Source organism: Bufo gargarizans, chromosome 2 (assembly GCF_014858855.1).
Source record: "Bufo gargarizans isolate SCDJY-AF-19 chromosome 2, ASM1485885v1, whole genome shotgun sequence".
NCBI classification, from domain to species: Eukaryota; Metazoa; Chordata; class Amphibia; order Anura; family Bufonidae; genus Bufo; species Bufo gargarizans.
The window spans coordinates 423,509,864-423,528,446 of NC_058081.1; the positions used below are offsets into that span (position 1 = coordinate 423,509,864).

Here is an 18,583-nt window from a genome sequence, read left to right on the forward strand (position 1 = left end):
TACCTGACTCCATCCCCCTGTATTTATAAATTAAAGTGATTATCTCAAGGCGTATATGTGAGCTGGCTTTATTCCGGCACCTATCTTTAAAGCACTTTTCGTATGCGACCTGGCTTCATGTCAGTATATATCTAGTTGCATCCTATCTGTATAGACCAATAATTCGACTACACCTCCTGATGAACCCCTAGCACGGTATAGGGGGGGGGGGGGGGGGGGAAACGCGTTGAGGTAACCAAAGTGATTGCGAGACAACCAAAGTGGCTGTCCACCACTAGGTAGCAAGGTGGCCAAGGTGGTTGTCTACCACCTGGTAGCCAAGGTGTTTGACTATCCAGTCAACCCGGACCAACTATATGTTTAGTATCTGTCTATACTTTTTGTATTGTGTCTGTATTGTCTTTTTTTCACTCCATCCAGCTGATTTTTAGATCCATTGACGTATTAATTATCCTTACCTTAACCTGGGGTAATCTAGTCCCACCCCCTCTCTGTACCCCTATAGGGAATTGGAAGGGTTAGCAGTCTAGGTACGTGGACAGGGGGCCTCTACCATCAAGAGTCCTCCCTGGGCTGAGGCTATAAGATAGGGGTATTTATAGGGATAATTATTCCCTTACCCCAGGCTATTTACTATCAGATACTGGATGTGAGTATCAGTTGCGTCTAAGTCTTTATTTATATATATATATATATATATATATATATCTGTTGTTATGTATAGTGGACCCTAGTAGGATCCTTTTAAGGTATTTCCTATGCTGGACCTGTTGACATAATTGTACCCCATTATATCAATGTCTATTGACTTTGCTGGAAAAAAAAAAAAAAAAAAAATTATATATATATATATATATATATATATATATATATATATATATTTCCAACTGGTTACAATTCCTAAATGGTGTTGAGCGAACTTATGGTTTCAAATTCAGTGTACTAGGTTCAAGTTATCAAAGAATTCCGTTATGGATTCCAGTACCACAGACCATAAGTTATGGTCCGTTGTAGTGGAATCCATAACAGAATTCTTAGATAACCCAAACCTTGTATGCTGAACTTGAAATCTTAAGTTCACTCAACACTGTTCCTAAATTATAAATATAAATTAAAAAAAACACAGAAAAAAACACACAAATCCTGATATTTTAAGGAATAAAGTAGTACGTTAATTATTATAATATTTTTTTTTTTAACCTAGCAGACACTGCTTGTTTCTGATGCTTATGTAGAGAAGTGTCTCCCCCCCTTCGGAAAAAAAAAAAATCTGGTCACTGCTGTTGAAGGAAGACTTTTTGTTACTAACTCAATCAGTCTCTGGCTGTGCTGTGTATCCAGTTTGGCAGTCAGCCTTCACAGAGCCAGCATGGTTTCACACACAGGAGCAGCAGAAGTCCCCACTCCCGCCGGCTGACTTCTTTATCTGTCGGCTGTGCTGATTGGCCAGTTCAGTGCTCAGCTGACAGAGGAGAGAGAGCTCTCGCTTCGGTTTACAGTGGGAACAGTCTGTAACTGTGGCAGCAACATACACAAAGTTTGTAAGGTGGTGGGGGCCCTGAGCACAGGGGAAGCAGGGCCCACCAGAGCCCCAGGTAGGGGCGGGGCCTATTGTTGTAGTATAATCAGGGGGTGGGGACTTCATCCTCTCTGGGCCCCCTCTTCCCACAGGCTTCATAGCACCTGGGTGGTCAGCCTATATTAGAGGTACAGCACTGGCACTAAAGTGCAAAACATGCCTGCTTATGTGCCAGTAGAAAAAATGCTCCCTTATAATGTGTGCCAGTATAAAAATTCTCCCTTTTACAGCTGCAATGGGACATTGTGCTTATTCCAATTACAAAATAATGACCCAAACCGCACTGTGACCAAATACCATGCTGCCAAATAAAAATAAACTAAAATACTTCCATTCTGCTGTCAGCGATGCAGTGCAAGACACAAGCTTCTCTGTCCTGAGATCTATGCAACTTGGCTCAGGGAGTGAGAGAATGACGACACCGGCCTCAGATAGGCTACAGGAACTAGGACTAAAGCCTTCTAGATGAAATGGTGGGCCAGGGAGACATCGGTCCCAAGCCCCATTGCACTGTATTGCTGTCCTGAGTACAGCGATGCAGTTGAATATGTAGAGATGAGCGTTTCCACAATGAAAGCACTGATTGCCCATGGCCCTTCTGCTGACCCCCTCTTGCCCTTACCTGGTGCTGCCTGAGGTGATCGCCTCACTCGTGGTGCACCCCTAGATAGTGCCCTGGTTCATACTTGAGCACCCAGGCACTATTGTCGGTGCTCCCTCCCCTTCCTTTACCCTTTACCCATTTTTTTTAAATGGGCGGGTGCAGGTTTTAACCCGCACCGGTTACAAATGCATGCCAAATTTTTATGATGAATGTAACATGTCCTCTTATGTTATATACACGTTTATCTCCAAGGAAACTTATTGTGACTTCAGTTCCATCACAGATACAAGCGCAATCGTGATTAAAGGGAATCTGTCATCAACTTTATGCTGGCCTCACTGAGGGCAGCATAAAATAGTGATAGAAATGCTGATTTCAGCGGTGTGTCACTCATGCGGTTGCTGAAAACCAGCATCATAATCATTGCAGCACAGGCCTTGAAAAGAATCAAGTCTACCTGAGAAGAGTCATGGTTATTTATAATCTGCTGCTCTCTCACCCATCTGCTGAAGATTGGCAGTTCTCTCCGAGAGAGAAAGGGAGAAAACTAGGTAGAGGACTGTCAATCAGGTCAGTAGGTGGGCAGGGAGAGCAGGAATTTATGACTAACCATGACTCTTCTCAGGTGGCCGTAACTCTTTTCCAGGCCCAGTCTGCAAGGATTGCAATGTTGGTTCTCGGCAACCACTTACTTTTAACTTTTAAATGACACACCGCTGAAATCAACTCACTCACGTTATTATGGGCAGCATAAAGTTGATGACAGGTTCCCTTTAAATACTTCCCTGAAAAACCTTTACTGTCCTCATCTTGAATACTAGGAGATATTCAGGTTCCCTAACAATCATTAGCCACTTGGGCTCCCCCCACTGCATCTATGATGTATTTTACGTCTTTAGCCAACACCACTAGACTCAGGGCATTACCCTACTGTCATATCTCCGTTTGACTCCGTATGGTCTAGACATGCACACCTGTTTTTTATATAGCCAAATAGTGGTGTGGGGGTTTCTGCCTGGAACTGGGTGGTGCTTCATGTTTTTAAGAAGCATATTAATAACGTTGTTTATTATTTTACTTTTAGCACTTCATCTAGGCAGTGATTAGCTATTAGATGTCTACCTACTTATTACCTACTGTTACCAAGACAGAAGCTTCTACATAGTTTCTAGTAACAAATGTATTGCAAAATTATTTTTGCACTTAAGTAACAAAAAAAACTAATACACCCACCTTTCTCTTCAAATTCTTTAACCACTTGGATCATTTTATCTTGATAGTAGGATTCTCCTCTGTTGATGACGCAAATGTCCAGGCAATCATAAATTTTCTGAAATTCTTAAAGCAAAACAGAGATGTTATAAGACATCTGGCTTTAAGGCTATGGACACCTTCAGTGGCATTTTCTATTATTATTGCATTCTACTTATCTTGAACTAAAGTAATTTTTCCAAATTTTCACGTTTGTCCTCTATAGCTTTCAGTAAAGTGTTACATACAAAATGGAAACAAACCAGAGTTATTTGTTCACATGGGGAAAATGGGTCAGGAGAGTCCGGACTCAAGAAAACACCTGGAGAAAATGTATATGAGGTAAGCGACAACAGAATATCTGTTAACCCCTTCAAAACCAAGCCAGTTTTCAGAATAGATCATGTGTTGTTTTTATAGAGCAGGTTGATACAGATTTGACAATACCAAATATGTGTTTTTTTGTTGTTTCAGTTTTACATAAAGCATTTTAAAAAACAAGAATAATGTTTTTGTGTCTTCATTTTTTGAAAGCTACATTTCTTTTACTTTTCTGCCAATCGTCTTGTGCAGGGGCGCTTTTTTTGCAGGAAGAACTGACATTTTTATTGGTACTATTTTAGAGTCAAGATGACCCAAAAATAGCTTTTTTGGCAGTTTTTATTTATTTATTTTTAACAGCATTCGCCTAAAGGGGGATTTATTTTTATAGAGCTGGTCATTACGGACGTTGCAATATTGAATAGGGTATTTTTTATTTAAAAATAATGTTATTTTGTGTCACCATTTCCTGAAAGCCACATTTTTTATATTTTTTTGCCAATCATTTTGAGTAGTGGCTCATTTTTTGCGGAAAGAATTGCCGTTTTTATAGGTACTATTTTTGGGTACATCCGATTTTTTTTTTTTATCAGTCAATATTACACTTTATGTGGCAAAGTGACGAAAAAAATTCGTTGTTTTGGCTTTTTATTTTTATGGAATTCACTTTAGGGGTTAGATCATGTGATATTTTATAGAGCAGGTTGTTACGGACACGCGATACCTAATATGACTATTTTTTATGTATTTCAGTTTTACACAATAAAAGCATCATTTTCACAAAATCATGTTTTAGCATCTCCATTTTCTGAAAGCCATGTTTTTTTATATATTTTTGGGGCAATTGTCTTATATAGGGGCTCAATTTGGGCGGGGAAGAGATGACAGTTTGTTTGGTAATATATTGGGGTACAGATGTCTTTTTGATCGCTTGGAATTACACTTTTTGTGATGTAAGGTGACAAAAAAATTGCATTTTTGGTACATTTGTAAAAAAAATGACGGTGTTCACCTGAGGGGTTAGGTTACGTAATATTTTTATAGACCTGGTTGAAATGGACGTGGCAATACTCAATATGTCTACTTTTTAAAAATGTATTTAAGTTTTACAATATAAAAGCTTTTTTAAAAGAAAAGAAAAAAAAATCATATTTTAGTGTCTCCATTTTCTAAAAGCCATTTTTTTTTTTTTTTTTTACCATTAAAAGAAGATCGTCTTATGTGGGGGCTCATTTTTTGCGGGAAGAGATGATGGTTTGATTGGTGCTATTTTGGGGTACATATGTCTTTTTGATTGCTTGGAATTACACTGTTTGTGATGTAAGGTGACAAAAATTGAATTTTTTGCTCAAATTATTATTTTTCACTGCATTTACCTGAGGTGGTAGATTATGTGACACTTTTATAAAGCATGTCGCGTCATTACATTAAAAAAAATATATATTTTAAACACGATTTTATGGTGAAGAGGCTTTTTATTTTACTTGAAACTTACACTTTATTATTATTAAAAAACACTTTTTTTTACTTTTTATATTTGTCCCACCTTTTCAAGGTTTGATCCCCGTTTCAATTCAGTACAATAGATTATGTATTGTACTGAATTGAACTGTCAGCATCTTACACGGTCGCCAACACCAACACCAACATTATGTACATGCACGTGAGGATGCGGCAAGAAGCCGCATTCCCTCACGTACATGTATGTGAATGCGTGAAGGGGTTAAAGAGATTCAGTCAGCACAATTTTTCATATCAAATTGCCTCCTTGAGTATGTTAGAGATATATCTGTGTCTGACATATGAATGCAGTTGTTTGCCTTAACCCCTTAGGGACCGGGCTCATTTTTACCTTAAGGACCAGGCCATTTTTTGCAAATCTGACCAGTGTCACATTATGTATGAATAACTTTAGAATGCCTTTACTTATCTAGGCCATTCGGAGATTTTTTTTTTTTACACATATTGTACTTCATGACACTGGTAAAATGGAGTAAAAAAAATCATTTTTATTTATAAAAAAAATACACAATTTACCAAAACTCTGGAAAAAAATTCACATTTCCAAGTTGAAATTTCTCTACTTCTATAATACATAGTAATACCAACAAAAATAGTTATTAATTTACATTCCCCATATGTCTACTTCAGGTTTGAATCATTTTGGGAATGACATTTTATTTTTTGGGGGCGTTAGAAGGCTTAGAAGCAAATCTCGAAATTTTTCACAAATTTTCAAAAACCCACTTTTTAAGGACCAGTTCAGGTCTGAAGTCACTTTGTGAGGCTTACATAATAGAAACCACCCAAAAATGACCCCATTCTAGAAACACCCCTCAAGGTATTCAAAACGGATTTTAAAAACGTCGTTAACCCTTTACGTGTTCCACAGGAGTTAATAGCAAGTAGAGATAAAATTTCAGAATTTAGATTTTTGGGCAAATTTGCAATTTTAATCAATTTTTTCGAGTAACAAAGCAAGGATTAACAGCCAAACAAAACTCAATATTTTTTGCCCCGATTCTGTAGTTCGGGCACACGGTAGGGCGTAGAGGGAAAGGTGCGCCATGTGGATTTTTGGAAGGCAGATTTTGCTGGACTGGTTTATTTACACAAAAGAGTTGTACAAGGCAACCTGTACCAAGTAGACCGTAACTTTTTTGTACCATGCCCAGGTTTTGAGCATGGCATTATATGGCTTGAGGACTTGATATCGTATATCGATTGTAGTCAACGATACAATCGAGCTTGAGGACCGTTGCCGTGGTACCTCGCACAGGGACAGGGGTGATGCCGTTACCGTGATTTGTTGTCAGTACAAGGACATCCCTCTTGTCCTTATATCTGACCAGCAACAGGTTTCCACTGATAAGGGCATGGGTCTCACTCCTGGGAATAGGTACCTTGAGGGGGTGGGTAGGGAGGCTGCATTGATTTTTCCGCACGGTCCCACAAGCGGACGTGGATCTGGCGTCGAGGGATTGGAAAAAGGGGATACTAGTATAAAAGTTATTCACGTACGGGTGGTAACCTTTATCTAGCAGTGGGTGCATAAGGTCCTACACAAGTTTCCCGCTAACGCCCAGAGTGGGGGGACATTCTGGGGGTTGAATACAGGAATCTGGCCCCTCGTATACATGAAATTTGTAAGTGTACCCTGAGGTACTCTCACAAAGTTTGAACAGCTTCACGCCATACCTCGCCCACTAGAGGGAACATACTGGCGGAAAAAAAGTTTCCACTTGAAAGCAATGAGAGACTCATCAACCATGACCTCCCTTCCAGGTACATAGGCCTAAAAAAACTTGGCCCTAAAGTGATCGATGACCAGCCTGATTTTGTACAGGCGGTCATAGGCAGGATCACCTTGGGGGGGGGACATGCTGCATTATCTGCATAATGCAGGCATTTCTGGATGGCCTCAAACTGGGTACGTGTCATGGCCATACTGTGGGGTCTGGTAGAGGACTTCTCCACTCCAGTAATGCCTGACACTGGATTTTTTGACTAGGCACATGTGCAGCACGAGGCCCCAAAACGTCCTCATCTCGGCTGCACGGACCGGAGTCCAGCCACCGGCCCTAGCCAAAAAAGAGCCCAGGTGTTGAGCAATGAACTGTTGGGCGAACACGTTAGTTTGCATCAGAATCACAAAGTAGCCACTGAAAAAAAAAGACTAGACTAAAATAGTCATATTCAGTGAAGCCCACTGTGGGAATATGGATTCCTGCTTGACCAACAAAATCAGGAATCGCAGGCTCAAAATGCTCTGGGGTACACCATGCAAGTCCACTGGTAGGGGGCTCCAGTGGACTTAATTGGTGGGCCGTAAAACTAGTACGAGCCCCAGAGCCTCTCGCACTAGTGTACGTACTAGTGTAGGCCATAGGGTCCCTAGCATGGCGGTCCCCTTGCTTCGTCACCTTGGGGGCTCATCATCATCGCTAGATGAGGAGGACATGGATGACAAAAGGAAAGCTGGGCGTATGTCTCCTCGGCCAAGAACATCCGGCGGGCCATAGGGGAATGTGTGTGTGCGTGTGGGGCCCCGAGTGTTTGAGGACTTTGGCCAAAAACAGGAAAAAAAAAAAAAAAAAAAAAAAAAAAGGCCCCCCCACCCAAAAAAAATTTTACTCTCTGATCTGCCGTCCGAAGCTGATCAGCGGTGAGTGGTGCGATGTGCTAACAGTGGCCGGATGCTAAGAGTGCTGGCCACAGTAAGCATACGCAGAAAGAAAAAAAAAAGGCTTGTGCCCCCAAAAAATGGGGATGGGAGAGGGGAGCACCCCTGGGGGGTCTAGGAAAAACTTTTCCCCCCCCTTAAACTTTCCTTAAATATCCCTGCCTAAACTAACCTGCCCCTTAATACCTTTTAGTGCCAGATGGCACTTTGGAGGGTCAGAAGGGGGGGTGCTGGCTCTGGAGATCCGATCGCAGGCTCCTCTCTCCCGGACACAGAAAAGAGGAGGAGAGAAGCGCTACAATAATTTGAACCTCCCGCCTGCCCTGCAGACAATCAGAAGCGATCCTGAGAGGTGATGTCACCATCACCTCTCAGAATCGCAGGATGGTGATTGGTTGGGTATTATCACATCATAGTAACATAGTACATAAGGCCAAAAAAAGACATTTGTCCATCCAGTTCGGCCTGTCATCCTGCAAGTTGATCCAGAGGAAGGCAAAAAAAAAAAACTGTGAGGTAGAAGCCAATTTTCCTCACTTTAGGGGAATAAAAAATTCCTTCCCGACTCCAATCAGGCAATCAGAATAACTCCCTGGATCAACGATCTCTCTCTAGTAGCTATATCCTGTAATATTATTACACTCCAGAAATACATCCAGGCCCCTCTTGAATTCCTTTATTGTACTCACCATCACCACCTCCTCAGGCAGAGAGTTCCATAGTCTCACTGCTCTTACATCACCGATCACCACCCTGTTCCGGGTTATCGGGTCCCCAGAGACCCGAATAACCCGGAAACGCAGCAAATCGCAGGTCTGAATTGACCTGCGGTTTACCGCGATTGCTGATACGGCGGGAGGGCTCAAAGGTCCCCTCCGCGCATTGTCCCAAGGTGCCTGCTGATTGATTTCAGCAGCCACCCGCGCGGCGGTGATTGGAACAATACATGACGTACTGGGATGTCATGTGTCCTTAAGTACCGGTACGTCATGTGTCCCAAGAGGTTAAAATGTACTAACCTAATTGTTAGTACAGCCCAGCCGTGCCCATTCTGACTGAGCCCCACACCTCCCCTCATTCTGAGGTCCCCTCCCAGCTCCTCTGATGTCAAGCAGACCCTACACTGTAATTTTGCGCAGGAACAACAAGATGTCTCTTGAGCACCCAGACCTACAGAGATCCCTCTAGCCACGTAAGCGTCATTTAACCAACAGCGCATGTGCCAGCTGTATGCGCAGTTCTCCTGAACTGGAAGTGACTGTAATAATACGGTCCGCAACACACGCATGGAGCACTTGCATTCATCTGATTGGACCCTTTGACTAAAAACTGATATTATAGGGGGGCGTGGCTAGCGGCGCATGGAGACAGACGGCTGAGTTCTGAGCTCCTGAGCCATCGGCACAAATCCAGCATAAAACAGCCCTGCAAGTTTTTACATCTGCCTGCTGTGATCACCGGAGGAGTGCCCTAACACCCTGCAACCAGTGGTGGAAGTTTCAGCCATGCCGAGGGGTAAGAGACGCCACAGTCCAGCAAAACTCACCAGCTTCTTCCCTGCTGTGACTGCGCTCCAAGATGGCGATTTTTCCGCTTCAGCAGCTGCTGTCAGATCGGCACCTTCTCTCTCCTCAGCGCAGCCAGTGTCTCCTCAGAGCTCAGGGAATCCCCATCCTCCTCCTCTGCCTCGAAATCCCCTGCACAGGTCACATACTCTCCCCAGCATGACCTTTCTGTGCAGCAGGATCCTCCAGCTCGTCAGGCACACAGTGCCTCACATAAAACAGCTAAACAGCTCACCTCTGCTGCTGTGCTTGAAATTGCAGGAGGGGAAACAGATCCTGCTCCAGTCACTGAAGCAGTGTTAAAGGGGATGAGAGTGCTCATGGCTGATTTACAAAAGTCCTTGAAACAGGACCTCAGGGACGCTATTACCCAAATTCAGCATGATATTTCAGCTTTGGGGGCTAGAACCGCACATGTGGAATCTAAAATGGCGGAATTGACCTCTGCGCACAATGAGATTGTGGACACTACTAATTTGCACAAAGAAGAAATAGCAGCGTTGAAACTTAAAATCGCAGACATGGAGGACCGCTCTCGCAGGAACAATCTGCGTTTCCGCGGAGTCCCGGAGACTGTGAAAGGCGATGATCTTGCTGCTTTCCTGAAAGACTTCTTTGTTTGCCTGTTACCTCAGGCTCCAATCGCAGATTTGCTCATCGATAGAGCACACAGGCTACCTAAGCCCAAATCCTTACCTTCCTCTGCACCGCGCGACACCATTGCGCGCATTCACTTCTTCCATGCTAAAGAACAGATCCTGAGAGCAGCAAGAATCTCCCCTGTTCTGCCGGAGAAATTTCGGGACATCTCTATTTTCGCTGATTTATCAGCGGCCACCTTGGCGAGGCGCCGAGAATTTGCCTCCAGCACTGCTTTACTGCGCAAGCACGGAATCCCTTACAGATGGGGGTTCCCCATTAAGCTGCTTATTACCTACAGCGGCTCCATGCACGTGGCCTCGACTCCTGCGTCTGCACTGACTCTGTGTCGAGAATGGGGCCTATCCGACCCTGAGTCCCATGGCGACCGTCATCCACATTCGCCGAACTCACGAGTCGAGGAAGAATGGATTACCGTAGAACGCCGCAAGCGAAAAACTGTGTGAATATTGGTTGGGTGAGAAACCTCGCCCTCATCTATCATTCACTTTGTGCCTGTTTTCTCCCTCCCCTTCCTCCCACTAATTTTCCTTGCAGGGTGCTACTTCGGCTGACTAAGGCCGATCCTAGCTCGTGAATATGTCCAGTATTCTTGTATATTGCTCCTATGTTGCAAATACCCTTCTTACAACAATTTGGTATATTATACCTATTTCTTTGTATCAGAGCGGTCACCACCGCCGTACACTCTCTTAGTTATGTTATTGTTTTGACTTATTTATCTGTTTTTAGCGCCACATTTACATCTTCTCAGGTATACTTCGCCTCTCCTATGATGACTCTAGTGCATATACGATTGGGATTATCTCGCATAAGACACTACGGCTAAACACATCCTTGAAAGTTTCTCACCATGGTATTTAAGATTGTCTCACTTAATGCTAAAGGGTTAAATTCTCCCTTCAAGCGGTCTTTACTATGGAAAGAAACTAAGCACCTTCAAGCTGACATACTCTGCGTACAGGAAACACACTTACTATCTGTTGATGTTCCTAGATTAAGGCACAAAAATTTTCCCCATATATTCTCAGCTCCAGCAGTTGGGAGGAAAAAAAGGGGGTATCCATTGCGTTCAAAGATTCGATTGCACTTCAAGTAGAAAAGGTTGAGATGGATAAAAGTGGGAGATTTGTCATTGTGATAGGCCTTATTAACAATGTTCAATATACAATTGTCTCTTTATATGCGCCTAATCAACGCCCTTCTGCCTTTTGTACCTCTCTTCTGCGCAAAGTGTCCAAAATTCAGAAGGGTCGTTTAATTGTGTTAGGGGACTTTAATACAGTGATGTGGCCTTCTATGGACTCTACTTCCTCAACTTGGAGCTAGGGAACCATCAGCAATGGCTAAACTTACACAATCACATGATCTGTATGATGCCTGGCGGATCCAACACCCAACTGAGCGTGATTTCACCTTTTTTTCTGCTGCCCATAAGGTGTACACTAGGATCGACTACTTTTTGGTCAACAGGCAGTTACTGCCCTGCGTAGCCTCCTCTAATGTCTATACCATTACTTGGTCAGATCATGCGCCCATTGCAATTGAAATAACAGAACAGTACACTTCTGCACATCACTCCATATGGAGGCTTAATAATTTTATCCTGCAGAGTCCGCGTTACTCACCTCAAACCATTGAGTGTTTGCACAATTATTTTAGGGAAAACGATACTGGTGAAATCTCTGAAGGTATTCTGTGGTGTGCTATGAAAGCGACTCTTAGAGGTCATTTTATTAAGCAATCTTCCTATGATAAAAAATGCAGAACTCAGTTGTCACTCCAATTACAATCTAAGCTAGCTGAACTACACCGCTTAAATAAGTCTTCCTACTCGCCTCATAGAGCAGCAGAAATTACGTTAATTCAATTCCGTCTGCATGAACTAAATTCTTATCAGTACGACTTGATGCTAAGGAAACTTAAGCTTCAACATTACTGGCAGGGTAATAAAGGGGGGGGGGCATTACTTGCTAAACAATTAAAATCACGCAGTGCCAAAAACAGAATTTCTTACTTATCCTGCTCTGATGGGTCTAGGGTGTTTGATCCGCAGGGCATTGCTAATGAGTTTGCTAAGTATTATGCATCTTTGTACAACCTTTCAACTGACATGTCCACACCTCAACCTTCTTTGCCCTTTATACAAACATTTCTAGACCATCTAAATTTACCCTCATTGACAGTCAAAAACTAGACACATCCTCTGTTTTCTCTCCGGAGGAAATCTCTGTAGCAATTAAAACCCTGAAAATTGGCAAGTCATCTGGGCCGGATGGTCTCACCAATGAATTTTATAAGGCTCATAAAGACCTACTAGTTCCTTACCTAACAAGGCTATTTAATGATGCTGCATCCTCAGGCTCTCTACCTGAAGAAATGCTAAATGCATTGATAGTCACTCTGCCGAAGCCTGGGAAATCCCCAGATGTTCCCTCTAACTTTAGGCCAATATCACTTCTTAACGTGGACCTAAAAATCTACGCTAAGGTGATCGCGACCCGCTTGACAAATATTCTCCCAACGTTAATTGACGCTGATCAAGTCGGGTTTGTCAAGGACCGACAGACAGTGGATGGCACCCGCAGGTATTTGAATATTATGTCGGTGGTGGCTGAACGTCGGACGCCTTCTCTGCTTCTATCATTGGATGCCGAAAAGGCGTTCGACCGGATCCACTGGGGCTACCTTGAAGCGGTACTGGGCAAATTTGGTTTTCCACCGAGGCTACTATCCTCCATCTTAGTGTTATATTCCAAGCCCTCGGCCAGAGTATACTCCTCGGGAGCACTCTCCTCGCCCTTTGGGATCACTAATGGCACAAGACAGGGGTGCCCCCTTTCTCCCCTCCTATTTGCACTAATGATGGAACCTCTAGCTCACCAAATCAGGTTGTCCCCGAACATTAAAGGTATTACTATTGGTGAAACAGACCACAAAATAGGCCTTTTCGCGGATGATGTCATTATTTCAGTTAGAGACCCCTTAACCTCCTTAACAGCTGTCTCAGATATCATTGATCAGTTTAGTCGGGTGAGTTACTATAAAATAAATTCTCATAAATCGCTTATACTAGGAATGTGGATCTCGCTAGATACCAAAAGTGCCACCTCAGCCAAATTCCCCTTCAAATGGGCCGAAGGAAGTATTCCTTACTTAGGTATATCCCTCACATTCCCCCTAGGTAACCTCCAGTCTGTTAACTACAACGCTATCATTGCACAAATTAAACATGACATAGATGCGCCCGGGTGCTGCGCCACTCTAGATGCGCTCGTCAGCCAGGTTGCTCTCATTTGTCCCGTCTTAGCCGACCATCACTCTTCCACTTCACTACAGCCACGAACATTTCCGGTAACTGCTTTTTCTTACCACACATTCGCCGTCTCTCAGTCCACACTGCAATGCAACTTCCAATTCCTTTTGGTCACCCGCGTCAGGGTCACTTCGTAGTCACCGGGTTGTCTCCAGTCACGTCTCAAGTTACTTCTTGTTCATGTCACCATGTTTGCTTCACTGTCATGTCCATCAATAACACGCTGTTGCCGTTACGTGTCAGGCCTATGTATCAATTGATACGCCTCTTGCCATCCCACGGCCTGTTCTGTCCAGGCGTCCGTTCCTTCTTCCATCATTGGCCTGTCACGTTCAGACTCGCGTATTATTGCCATTTGCTGCCTGTTGCGCTCCAGGCTTACGTTCACATCTCACCATGTCGGATGCCTGCCACGGTTCAGGCTCACGTTTTTTCAAGTGTATCATCTGTTGCCTGTCACATTCAAGCTCACGTTCAATCTGTCATCTATTGCCGGTTATGCTTCAAGTTTATGATTTTAATTTCTAATCTGTTGCCGGTTACGCTTCAAGCGGCTCACATATTGCAATGTATCATCTGTTGCCTGTTACGTTTCAGGCTTACGTTTTTAATTTATCATCTGTTGCCTGTTACGCTTCAGGCTTACGTTTCAATTCATCATCTGTTGTCTGTTACGTTTCAGGCTTACGTTTTTAACTTTTCATGTGTTGCCTGTTACGCTTCAGGCTTACGTTTTTATTGATCATCTGCTGCCCGTCACGCTGATGCCTTTAAATTGCTGCCCATCCATCCCCTGGCTGTTCGACCAGTTCGCATAGGCGTTGCATTGGATCCTGGTCAACCAATGCGACTGTCCTCTGGTCATCCATTACTTGGATGACTTTCTTCTAATCGAAAGCCCAGATTGCCAGCCGAGCAAGCTCCAGGCTCTGCTCCAGCTGTTTGCTCAACTCAATGTTCCGGTGGCGCCCTCAAAAACAGAAGGCCCCGCGACGGTAATCACCTTCCTGGGCATAATCCTGGACACAGGGAAGATGGAGGCCAGGTTACCAGCTGAGAAGCTAGAAAAAATCAAGGAGGCCATCTCAAAGGCAGCAGGACGTGCACCAAGGTAGAGTTGCATTCCCTTCTAGGCATGCTCAATTTTGCCACCAGAGTCATGCCCCAGGGCAGGGCCTTCATGTCCAGACTCCTTCAGCTACTCCCCTCAGCCCCCGAGCAAGACAGCCTCATCACTTTAGATGCCCAAGCCATGGCCGATCTAGCCATGTGGAGGGACTTCATGGCCTCTTGGAATGGAGTCTGTTTGTTTGTGCCACATCTGGGGCCAGCATCCACCTTGTTTTTTTCGGACGCCTCCACCTCCGGAGGTTTTGCGGCGATCTGTGGAAACCAATGGCTTGTGGGCCCCTGGCCAGCGGAGGTTTCATCAGCCAGAGCTGCATTAAAATGGTCCCCCTTGTTGGAATTCTATCCAATCGTAGCAGCGGCCCAGGTTTGGGGTAGTCAGTGGGCCAACTCTTTCGTGGCGTTCGTCACTGACAACCAATCATCACCAAGGGCAGATCACAGTCACCCCAGATCATGTCTTTTGTCCGCAGGCTGGTCTGGCTCTCGCTGGAATCCAACTTCCACGTGTCATGCAGGCACATTCAAGGAGTCCATAATGTGGCCGCAGACGCCTTGTCCCGCTTTAATTTCAAAACTTTCTTTCAGGTCATGCCAGAGGCAGACCGAGTGGGGCTACCTCCTCCGATGTATCAAACTCTCGTGATGGATTAAACATTTTCATTGCTTCAGCAAAATCTTTGATGCAGAAGTCTTTATCTTGTAACACGGCCAGGAACTACAGGACCGCTTGGAACACCTTCAACAGGTTCATGTGCCTACATCCAAGACAAAACACTGACAAGACCACTTACATCACAGCTTTCATAGCTTACTGTCATACTGACCTCAAACTATCCTTCAACACCATCAAATTGTATTTGGCCGGAGTCCAACATTTCTCCATGTTGGAGGACCCCGAAAGTAGGTCGGTTTTTCTGTCCTAAGCGGTTAGGGCAACACTCAGGGGTGTTCAGAAGAGTAGTCACGCGGCCATCCCGAGCAGCCAGCCTGTGTCAGGGGAATTATTTAGAAAGCTTTCCACCTCCCTAGATGGTCTTCCTTCTGGGCTCCTTTCCAGCACTGTCATCAAGGCTGCCATGTACCTTAGTTTCTACGGGTTCTTAAGACCCGGCAAATTCACTCACAGTTCAGCCAGGTCCAAGGGTTTAACCAGGGGTCAGCTGGTATGGCACGACGACCATTTCTCTTTATACCTCCTCACTTCCAAAACCGCACAGGTGGGGCCACCAGTGGAGGTAACGTTTTACCAGTCCTCCAACACTTGGTGCCCGGTCCAGGTACTCAGGAGTTTGCTGGCAGCTCTGAGGGACTCCGCCCCAGTCTGTTGCTCCCGTTCCAGGTCTTGGCCCTCACGTCTGCACAGTTCATCTCGCACGTTCGCACCCTGGCATCGGGCTTGGGATTCTACCCCAAGGCCATTTCAGGGCACTCCTTCCACATTGGAGCAGCATCCGCGGCTTCAAAGCATAACGTCCCCGGCCACGTCAAAATAAGTCGCTGGCGCTCCTCTTGCTTCACACGCTACATACCGAACCCTCAGGCCAGGATATCCCAGGCTTTTCACAGTTTGGTATTGTAACTTGGTCCGCTGCAATAAAGGTTCTCTCTTCCTACTGGGTTGTGTTTTTGCCCCCTTTTAGGCCTACCCACGGCATGGCTAAGGGCACCCCTCCAGCCATTTAGTTAGGCAGGTAGATCTTTTCTCTGTTAAGTTCCAGTACTTCGTGGCACCAGCTCTCTGCCGTAGCCATGACCACAAGCAGTTTAAGGCTGACATGTCAGCCTGCATTTGTGGGAGGGGCGCAGACTCACATAAAAGGAGGCATGCCCTCTCCACATTTGCGTGCGTTTCCCGGGCCCCACCCTCCCTCCCCTTTCTATCCATACTCCTCAGGGTATGCCCCCTTTTAGGCACACACACACACAGTCAGGTCCATAAATATTGGGACACCAACACAATTCTAACATTTTTGGCTCTATACACCACCACAATGGATTTGAAATAAAAATGAACAAGATGTGCTTTAACTGCAGACTGTCTGCTTTAATTTGAGGGTATTAACATCCAAATCAGGTGAACGTGTGTAGGAATTACAACAGTTTGCATATGTGCCTCCCACTTGTTAAGGGACCAAAAGTAATGGGACAATTGAATTCTCAGCTGTGTGTTATTCCCTCATTATCCCAATTACAATGAGCAGATAAAAGGTCCAGAGTTAATTTCAAGTGTGCTATTTGCATTTGGAATCAGTTGCTGTCAACTCTCAAGATGAGATCCAAAGAGCTGTAACTATCAGTGAAGCAAGCCATCATTAGGCTGAAAAAACAAAAACAAACCCATCAGAGAGATAGAAAAAACATTAGGCGTGGCCAAAACAACTGTTTGGAACATTCTTAAAAAGAAGGAACGCACTGGTGAGCTCAGCACCACCAAAAGACCCGGAAGACCACGGAAAACAACTGTGGTGGATGACCGAAGAATTATTTCTCTGGTGAGCAGTGCATGGAGATAGGATGATACTGACTCTGTGAACCAGGAGAAACCATATACCTCTAGCGTGGTGAGAACAAAGACTTCACAAGGTGTGAACTCTGCCTTATTACTAAAAGGAAAAAATACTTTTATTTTGGACTTTGTGCTGCAGTAAAGCATATTTCTGTTAACTGTTTCAAGCTAAAGAAAGCTACATTTATGTTTAATGGACTTTATGATTGGCGGGAAATAAACTACTAGCGTTTGTTTGTCTGAAGAAACCTGGACTGAGTGCGTCTCTTTGCCAGAGCCAATTCCCCAAACTGTTACTATATATTTGTTATTGCCATATTCATACTTACCCCTGGAATAAAAGTGGCAATATTTATATTGCAAGCTGAATGTCAAATTTAACCCCTTGAGCGTAGTGATGTACTATTACTTCACAGCAGAAAGGTTGTACCCCTCTGTGCTGCAATAGTATGTTATGTGATGGTGCGGGCTCAGGAGCTGGGTCAACTCCATCGCTACAGCAGTCACCTAGCTGTCACTGGCCGGAGTGGAGATAACTCCATACTGGGCAGTTTAACCCTCAGAAGCCATAGCCTGAGTGCTTAGGCAGAGGGATCAGGACCCCACAAACGCTGAGCAGCCAGGAATCTACTGAATGTAGAAGCAATTTTTTTATTTATTTTTTAAGATTTTCAAGAAAATTTCGAAAACCGACTTTTTAAAGGACCAATTCAGTAATTAAGTCATTTTATGAGTCTTACATAATAGAATCCACCGAAAATTTGCCCAATTTTATTAACGACACCATTAAAATTTCTAAATTTTCCATTTTAATCCATTTGTCCAGTAACACTTCAAGGGTTAAAAGCCAAGTAAACCTCAATATTTAATACCCTGATTTTACAATTTACAGAAACACCCCATTTGTATTCACACACTTCTATATGGACACATAGCAGGGCTCAGAAGGGAAAGAGCACCATCTAGCTCTTGGAAGGCAGATTTCCCTGGAATAAGTGCCGTGTCACATTTAACCGCTTGCCGACATACTAACGCCAAAAGGCGTGAGTGTGGCGGCTCTCAGGTCACAATAACGCCGAAATGCATCATCTCGCGAGACCCGAGATTTCCTGTGAACGCGCGCTCACAGGAGCGCGCGTTCGTAGGATCGCGCAGTTCAGACGTTCATCTACAGCCTGCTGGCAGCGAACATTGGCTGGCAGGCTGTAGATTTTTAAAAGATCCAATGAAAGAGGCATGTCCGACGCTATTTTGTAAATCGTGTCTGATATACCTGCTACCTGGTCCTCTGGTGGTCCCTTTTGCTTGGATCGACCACCAGAAGACACAGGCAGCTCTGTAAGTAGCACCAATCACCAAATATACACTACACCCCCCCCCCCCGTCACTTATTAACCCCTTATTAACCCCTGATCACCCATATTAGACTCCCTGATCACCACCCCCCTGTCATTGATCACTCCCCTG

At 44.3% G+C, this 18,583-nt stretch overlaps 1 protein-coding gene across 1 annotated transcript in view; it reads right to left on the bottom strand.

Moving 5' to 3' along the window:
- Positions 1–18,583, bottom strand: part of RARS1 (arginyl-tRNA synthetase 1) — a 394,458-nt gene that overhangs the window by 59,978 nt on the left and 315,897 nt on the right. The window contains exon 9 of the mRNA XM_044280902.1: positions 3,417–3,521. Within this exon, the coding sequence (XP_044136837.1) occupies positions 3,417–3,521 (105 nt within the window). The remainder of the gene's footprint in view (positions 1–3,416; positions 3,522–18,583) is intronic.